A 9,457-nucleotide genomic window follows, 5' to 3' on the forward strand; every position below is an offset into this window, starting at 1 on the left:
GTATTTAGCGCCTTGGGCCGGACACCACACGTCCTTACATCGGTAGCGGGAAAAACTTGTGACATGTTTCTCCTAAATGATTGAATTCCAACGCCGGGTTCCGATTGATACATGTTTTCTTGGCGTGCATTGCTCATTCTCTCTCTACACTGCGTGACAAGCTTTAGATTATAATTTGCAATGCTGCTTTTGATGGAATACTTTTGTTCTAACAGGAGACAAATATCAAGGAAGATATTTTTTTACAAAGGTGGTTGAAAACAACAAAATTTATGTATACACTTAAGTTTGAGTAGTTCATTCATACAAGAACCTTCCTTTTTATAACATTGAAATGAAACGCAAAACACTTGTAAACGATAGTTAAAATATCGTATCGATATGGAATTAAGAAGATTACATGCTTCATATTATGTGCAATTTTATAGGTGCTTAATTTATTAATATTTTCAGCGTGAACATAGCATAGCGCGCAGTGGATAATTGCACTACGTGTGAGTAAACGTTTTAGATTAGATCAAATTAGCTTGTTCATACCAAATATGAAATTGGGTTGCGTTCATTTACAATTTATGAGGGTGTTCGCGAACTTGCTACATATAAATAGCGTTAGCAAATACGGCTACAGAACTAAATTAATACCGCTTTTTTCATCCACATATCCATATCATCGGACTTTTTATCACTATCCAACTTTAAATAACATTATTTGCATTCCATTTCAATCTGGATAAGGATAAATCTTTTTAATAGTTTATTTATTTTAATTGGTCCTAAAAATAAGGTGATGCAATTTTTGAGTACCTAGGTTCTTGCATACATTCTTTTGATTGTATATTGGATTTCAAATAATAAAGACCTACAAGATTAAAGAATATGTTTATTTTCATTTATCGAGGTGTTTGCAAAATCCTTTTTAGGAGAGAGAGGTTTAAAGCCTTTGTGGGATAAATAAAATAAGGTATTTAATTGGCGCAAATAATTGCATTTTATTTATCAACTATACATTATATTTACATGTAAGTGATACAGCGCGTCAAGATCAAGTCCGTGGCAACAGTCAAGAAGTAGTACGAAATAAATTAACATAGGACGGTTCCATGTGGCGCACTCGCGAGGTCATCGACCCTACTCTATTGGTGACTGGAGGAACTCTAACAAACTAAACAAACGTTAACAAAAAATAAATAAAAATAAGTCATACATAAGACGCGCCTATTCTGCATTACAGAAAATTACACTGATTTCTTATAATACTGTAACAATCCATTCCATGCGAGAATTCAAGCTATTGAAAAAGAACAAAGCTTCCATCGTCGCTTGCTTCCGTTGGCCGCTGGTATCCCTCGGGCGAGGGAGTGCCGCGGGCGGGCCTTACATTGCCTTCGATACCAAATCCGTAGGGAGAAGAGAAGCTTTGGTCAGTCGTTCCTCCAATCAACGATACAGCGAGCTAGCTCGTGTGTGACTAGCGCCAGGGGTGGCCGATGGGCGCCGAGACCGCGACGGGCGCGTGGGCCACTGCGATGGGCGCGTGGGCGACCGCCACGGGCGCGTGCGCCACCGCTACTGCGGGAGCCTGCAAAAAGATTTTTCGTGAATTAACAAAAGGAAATACGCAAATCAACAAATTATTTGCATTTTTTCACTAAATAAAATAGAAGCGATAAGTTATAAGTATCAATGTATTAGGTATGTACGCCACCTATAAAAAACCGGTTATCTATGCTTCTAATACAAATGATCAACGCTTTATTATTATTTAGCACGTACTTTTTACTCTATTTAGCTTTTTAATTTATACTACGTACAGGATGTGCGTTGCCTGTCCTCTCAACGACCGCGTTGAAGCCGTTGACGTGGTCAGCGGTGTAGGTGACCTTCCTCAAGTGGCCGTCGGGTTCCACCAGGCTGTAGGAGCCGTGGACGACGCCGTTCTGCAGCGTCTCCTGGGCGTCCTTGTGGTCGCCGGTGTGGGGGTCGTTCACGCCGTACGAGTACGTGTAGGCGGGGTTGGGGTCGACAGGCTCTGCACGAACGACCTGCGGGAGACACAAATTAGTAACAATGTAACTTGTGAGCATCATGGACATTTAGATAACAGCACCGATTACTTTCTAACAAGAAAGTAGAAGCAAAATTTGGTGACAGTATTGCTTTTCCTCTTTGACAATTGAATTGTTCGTGTACCTATAATACTTTTCTAAAAACGCGTCCTTGTGAAGACAATTAGTCTGAAATCAATTTATTAAAATAAAATGTATACGTGAGCAACAGCAGGAGCTGCTATCGTGTGGGCGATGGGTGCTGCATGGATGGCGGGCGCCGCGTAGCCGATGGTGTCGAGGTAACCAGGAGCCGCCGACGCCACGGCGCACACGCAGCAAACAATGAAGAACTGCAACACAAATATTGTAAAACGAGAACTGATTTTTTTGTTTTAAACAATTGCTTGATTTTTGAATTCAAATACTGATTTTGAAAATAGCCGTTGCAAAAATTTTAACACAAAAATATATGTTTGAATTTCGTATCTTAAATATTATTTATTATATTTTTAATATAAAATAAAAATAGGTACAAATAAGACAACGTACCTTAGCGTACATGACTATTGCGTGCGGTCGTTGCGTGTACAGGAGCACATGTGTGGCTGTACGCACACGCATTGCTTATAAAGGCACGGTGTAGACACTTGATACAATTTCGAAACCAAGGATACTTGTCCCGCCGAACGCGTGGACCTTAGATACGAGTATAATGTATGGATTTAGGGGTATGTTTAGTAATCGAGATAGTTTTTGCTTGCTATCTGACGCGTGTTTTTACTGAATTCATATGCTAACATTATTGGACTAATATTTCGATTCCAAATCTGATTTAAATTGCTTTTATCTAGATCATGCCAATTTAAATCTAGACGTGAATAAATGGTGTGAGCTATATCTTGGAAAGCGAACACGTCAAGCGTCAAGATTATGGACAGAAGGAAACGAATACGCACTAACGAGTTATTATTTCGCTTTTATCCTTTATCATATATTAACTGAAATGTTTATATATTGCATCATCATTATAATATTATATTATGAAGTTATGGGACTATTACGATAAAACGTAGTAATTAGTCTTAGTAGGTACCTACTTGTCTTTCTATAATTCTATCTATGAACACCTTCGTGGAAATGTGTCTCTATATTGTGTGTAGGTTTTGTTAGAATTAAATATCTATTATCTATATATGAAATGCATGTATAAAACATGTATAAAATTTTAAATAACACGAGTAAATATCTGCATGAAGTTACCGTTAAAACATGGAATTTATACCGCTAGCAGTGCTATACTAGCAGCTTAACTAGCAGTGCTATATTTTGATATCGATCGCGATATCATGATTGGCACAGCATCAATTTTAAGTCTAAATCTTCACACCGATCAATTTCATTTGAATTATTCAGTTTGCTTTTTAAACAAGTTCTAACTATACTAACTTAAATCGATATAAATAATATTAGAAATTAATACCTACCTATAAATTATGTAATTTTAAATTGTTGCTGCCGAAAAAGGGCCTTTTTTAATGTATTGCAATTACATATATGTAATTTGCGTTTAACTGCGTTAGATTGCCATACACAGATTTAGGCATAGCTTACTTAGGACATTTTTAGTAATTATAATATTATTAAGTTATCTTTCTAAGGCTAGTGAAGGAAATTCTGAAATGCAGTCTATAAATTATCAATTTATATCTAGTTATAAATATAATGCAAAAGTTTATTTAAGTACTTACTTCTTTTTTGATAAAGTGGCATACTTAAACAATCAATTGTCTATTAGACATGCAGCCGTTGCATGCAGGTTAAACCTGCATATTGATAACATAATACCTTCGAATATACCTATGCGTCTAAATTCTAAAGTCATGTCCTATTATTATAATTATTATGTCTTAGGTAGGAACTAATTTTAGTTGTACCTATGAGTAGCCAAGCAGGTACACCGATTACATTTTTAAGTTTTTAGTAAAGTAGGTACCTAGGTAGGTAGGTGTCTACTGAGAATCTCATTTAAACCTTTGTCTTTTCAATGAAAATGAAATCGTATACGCGATTATCCACTGGATAAATAACATTCAAAAAACAGTTTTTTATAAGGATACAATTTGTTATCCTCAATTTCCTTTTTGAACAAGTCAATGAATACTATGAATAATGTGGTCAAGTCAAATACGAAGACTGTTTAAATTCAGCAACCGTTCGCAAATCATTATTAGTGCTCTCACATGCTGTCATTGTATGTTAAATAAAAGACAATCAATGTATTCAAGAGTTAAAATAACACCAGCATACATTGCTCAGACACAACTCAGACATCATGGAAAATCTGGGCAAAATTATGATAATTAGGTGCCGCTCTGCTTATGTCTTTGCTTTTCAGAACTAATAAATTCAATTTATAAATGGGACGCCTCAAGATAAATTTTTTGCTTTTCTTAATATTTTTGATATCTATATATTTTATGAATTAAATTTCACATATGTAATGCATGTGTTTTAGGTTGGAACCTTATAGATAATCAAAATTTTATTTATTAAATATATTACTGTAGGATGATATTAGGTACCATTTATATAGTAGAGACGAAAGCAGTTGGGTCACATTATTTAGAAAATAAACTAAAGCAATTTCTTCTCTGTCCGAATCATATCCTATCATTACAACAAAACAAGAGAAAATATAAGCCCTGATACACATTAGGGCACATTGTAGGTCACATAGCGACTTAAGACTATTTAGGTAGAACGCCGCTGTGCCCATGTTCGATCTAGATTAAAATTCATATCGTTGGGCCGCGCCCGATCGTATGTTAGACATATCGCATATAACTCACTAAGATAAACGAATTAAGGCTGTGCACTCACTACTCGATTGCCCGACCGACCACCTATGTAGTCGTGCTGTTTTTTTTAGATATTCCTAGAGTCAAGTTATTTTAAACGTTGCTGAGTAGAATTATGACAAAATACAATTTAGGAGTATCTTTTAAATTATAAACACTTAAGAAATAATACGAGCCTACACTACATATTTTTGTTGCCAAAACTACCTTTAAAAGTTTAAATACTTTTTATACTTAATTACCAATATTTAATTGAGAAATGCATTTCTTTTTATCTGATATTCATATATCATTGGAAGCGTGTTAATTGAAATCGTAAAGTCGATACCACGCCTAACATCCGTGTTGCAACGACAAGTTTTGTGATTGCAATTTGAGTGCGAACTGCCTTTCTTATTAAATAGGACTTTAATTGCATGAACACAAAATATCCACATATCTATTTCATACAAAGTGCTATTTTATGTTACAAAATGAGTCAAATAAACTTTATAAAATATAGTGTTTCTTCATAGATAAGTATCTACCAAAGCAATTGCAATCAATGTAGAAAATGATAATGTTCAATAATTGTATTAAATATTTATTATCAACGAAAACTTATAGGCTTTTTTACTTAAGAACTTAAATTAATGCATTCTATTTTTATGAAATGAATTCTTATGCAAAACATTATACTTTAATAAATTGAATTTAATAATAGGTTTCTTCCTCAACCCATTTTGATATATTACGCCTAATTATAAATCGCCTAAGCTCATCCCCGAGAATCATAAGTACAAAAAAGGGCGTGGCTAGGAAAAAATCATGCCATGAAATAGGTTCAGTACCAAAAATTTCGTGACAGAGCGGAAGATACGTCACAACAATGGCTGCGATCAAATTAACAATAATACTTATATTCAGTACATGATTTTTCATTCCCTTTTCAAGCAAAGAAATTCTTCTCGTTTTGCATATAATAACATCTGATATCTGAGTCCAACAAATAGCAACAAAGTAAGCAGTTTGTGCCCGCCGTTCGACACGCTTTCGATCAATATAAAACCATTGTCGACCCAACGTATCTTTAACGATGGTAGAAGGTGACTCCCAATCGTGGCGTACAAATAATATACTTGATGGAAAAAAACCACTTTGGGCAAATACAATAAAATATGCATACATTCCTGCAAAAAATTGTATCATGCCTATTTGAAAATATGCCATGAAAATGAGCATGCGATTTACGAGATGGTCTGTTGGTTTCCTAGGAGGCAAAGACATTATATCGTGTTCTGATGTCTCATATGCTAGACTCATTGCAGGTAAAAGATCAGTCCCAACGTTCACGACTAATATTAATATCAAAGTCATCGGTAAGGGCATTCCTACACAAGCATACAAAACAAATGGCAGCATTTCAGGAGTATTCGACGTTAATGTATACGCTATTGTTTTCTTTAAATTGTCAAAAATTCTTCTACCTTCCTGAATACCAAGCACAATGGAAGCGAAGTTGTCGTCTAATAGGATCATATCGGCTGCTTGTTTAGAAACTTCTGTCCCTGTTATACCCATGGCAATACCAATATCGGCCCTTTTTAAAGCGGGCGAATCGTTCACTCCATCACCAGTAACAGCGACTACATGCTCCAGCGCTTGATATGTTTCTACAATAAATAGTTTCTGCTGAGGACTTGTTCTCGCAAAAGTAATTTCTTCATATTTCTTTTGTGCAGCTTTTAAATCATTAACACTCATTTTTCGCAATTCATCGCCCGTAATTACAGCCGCTTTGAACTGATTTTTTATATGCGATGGTACGTCGGACAAATCAATATGATGTTCAAAAGCATAATCATAGGCCGTAGGTTGTGTGATAGTCCCACATTGTCTAGATATTGCTAAAGCAGTTACTGGGTGGTCTCCCGTTACCATTATCACTCGAATGCCAGCCTGTCGACACAAGCCAATAGATTTATCTATATCTCTTCGAGGCGGATCTATCATTGATATGGCCCCAATGAATCTTAAATTTTCAACTGGAAAATTTCGCTGTTGCGTATCGAATTTGTACCCCAACGGATATTCACTTAATGGTAAATTATAATCACAGTATCCTATGACACGTTCGCCCATATTTGCAAGTTTAATAAAACTAGCTTTTAATTCTTTCTTTGCTTGTGGAGTCAAAGGCTGGTCGTCTTCATCAGTTATAACTTTGGTACAAAATTCTACGACGATTTCAGGAGCTCCTTTCATTATTAAATAATAACTATGAGTAGCTTGCATCCGGTGTATTGTTACTTGGTACTTGTACGCCGAACTAAATGGAATTTCTGCTTCTCTAGGATTATTTTCTCTTATTTGTGTTGCAGATCGATTCAGTTCCATGTATCTTAATATCGCTGATTCAGAAGCATCGCCTATTATTTTTCTTTTTTCAATTGGAAGATTCATAGTGTCGACTGCAAAAGTAGCCTTAAGGTTTAATGACGCAGCAAGAGTTAAAGTAGCATATGAATGATCCGAAACATGTTCATGATCGTTTTTGTCAAATATTGTATAATTACAGAACAAATGTGACACATTCATCTGATTTTCCGTCAGTGTTCCAGTTTTATCTGAACAAATGCACGATGTTGATCCTAAAGTCTCTACGGCTTGAAGAGTTTTCGCTAAGCAATTTTTCTTCTTTAAATTTTTAGCTGACAGGGTCATACAAACAGTAAGCGTTACAATAAGTCCTTCCGGGACATTGGCTAGGATAATACCTAACATATATTGAAGTGCTGACAACCAGCTCTTTTGAATTAAATACACCATAACAAAGAATAAAAATCCGAAAGTAAATGCTACGCAACATATAAGCTTAATAAAATGTGTTATTTCTTTAGCTATTGGTGTTTCTTCTTTTTCTAAACCAGTAACCAAACCAGCAATTTTTCCAATTTGAGTCATTTCACCAGTTGCAATAACAACCCCTTTTGCAGATCCTTCAGTAATGGGACATCCAAAGTATGCCATATTCTTAGATTCCAACGGGTTAGCGTTTGTACACTCCGGTCGATGTTTAATAGGTTCAGATTCGCCAGTCAGTGAAGACATATCAGTTTTAAAATTGGTGCACGTAAGTATTCTGACGTCAGCCGGGACCACTTCGCCGCCTGTCATTTCAACGATATCACCAATAACGACATCGCAATTTGGAATAATCCTCTTTTGACCTTCTCTGATAACGGCTGCGTTCGGTGGAACCAATTTTTCAAAGCCACTCATTACTGCCATGTTCTTAGCTTCTTGATAAAACCCGAAAAGGCCAGTACCAACTATAGTGGCAGTGATCACACATCCCAAATACAAATAATCTTTACCGGTGTGACCACCTTCACCACCGGAGTCGAGAGAACCTGAAAAGAAATAGCCGATAAAATTTAAAATTGCACCACACCAGAGAACGCATTGGAACCATCCGAAAAGGTTGTGTCGAAATATTTTCCAATAACTGTTTCCTTTTAGTTCTTTCAATTGGTTTGGTCCGTAGGTTTCTAGCATTTCCTTTGCGAAGTTCTCGGTGAGGCCATTTGTGACGTTGGTCCGGTAAACAACTTCTAGTTGGGTTGGCGTAAGGAAGTGATCACCGGTATGTGTTTCCTCCTTAAGAAGCGTGAGTTCCGAGACATCAGGTCCCGCGTGCTGAAGACTCGGTCGCCTGCCTCCTACCAAAGAAGTACTTGATCGACGATGAGACTGATGTGGCATTGTAATAACCTAACACAGCTCTTCAAAGAAATATTAAATTTCGTTTTATCTTAAAATTAAAGAATAACAGATATTTGAGTGACTTAAATAATTCTGTCAGTCAACTTAAATGCTTATTTGAAGGCAGCATAAAGTTTAAAAAAGTTCTAATAGAATAATAATTCTAATAAATTCATCTTAAAATTCATAAATAATGATTTCGTTAAGTTTAAAAATAAGAAAACACAAATAAAATCTAAAAATATTTATTCATAAAAATACCTCCAATATAATACATCACAGAACAGTAAAAACATATAGAAGTGCTGTAATGTCTAATTAGTATGAAAACCAGTGTCGCCAAACCCACACATTTAAACCGATAATTATACAGTATACTACAAGTAAACTATGCCTTTGATTGGACAGCTTAATTTGAGTAAAAACTGACTTAGGTTATAAATTCAGCATTTCAATATGTACCCTAACGCACCATGTTACGGTTTATTTTAGTATAACATCCCTAGGTATATTAGCTGTTTTGTTTCTCATTGCACAGAAATTCCAAATTCGAAAACATTCAGCTACTCCACAACAGAGGGCGTTAGTTTTCGATAGATATAAATTTGAAACGCAACACATAGAGATAAGGTTGAAATTTGTGTCACTCAACATTAATGACATTAACTTGATATTTATCTGATGCTATGCTCTGAGGGATGTCAGCCTTGTTATCGATAATTCACAAATAAATATTTTTTGTGTATTTTTTTTTCTTTCTTTTATATGAGTATAGTATAATGCGTCACATTTTGGAGTATGTTTATT

General features: G+C 35.5%; 2 protein-coding genes across 2 annotated transcripts; both read right to left on the minus strand.

Annotated features, from left to right (window-relative positions):
- Positions 1-964: 964 nt before the first annotated feature.
- Positions 965-2,755, minus strand: LOC149486378 (larval cuticle protein A2B-like). Its single transcript, XM_089697990.1, has 4 exons — positions 2,598-2,755; positions 2,267-2,398; positions 1,812-2,042; positions 965-1,579 (listed from the first exon to the last, which is right to left on the minus strand). Exons 1-4 carry the CDS (start codon positions 2,667-2,669, stop codon positions 1,469-1,471), a joined length of 546 nt encoding a protein of 181 aa, XP_089554116.1. The 5' UTR covers positions 2,670-2,755; the 3' UTR covers positions 965-1,468.
- Positions 2,756-5,122: 2,367 nt separating this feature from the next.
- On the minus strand, positions 5,123-8,760 carry LOC149486379 (sodium/potassium-transporting ATPase subunit alpha-4-like). Its single transcript, XM_089697796.1, has one exon. It carries the CDS (start codon positions 8,648-8,650, stop codon positions 5,600-5,602), a length of 3,051 nt encoding a protein of 1,016 aa, XP_089553922.1. The 5' UTR covers positions 8,651-8,760; the 3' UTR covers positions 5,123-5,599.
- Between the last annotated feature and the right edge of the window lie 697 nt (positions 8,761-9,457).

Source organism: Colias philodice, chromosome 8 (genome assembly GCF_061535455.1).
Source record: "Colias philodice isolate Cphi_HAF_F1 chromosome 8, ilColPhil1 Martin Lab GWU primary, whole genome shotgun sequence".
In the NCBI taxonomy this organism is placed as follows: domain Eukaryota; kingdom Metazoa; phylum Arthropoda; class Insecta; order Lepidoptera; family Pieridae; genus Colias; species Colias philodice.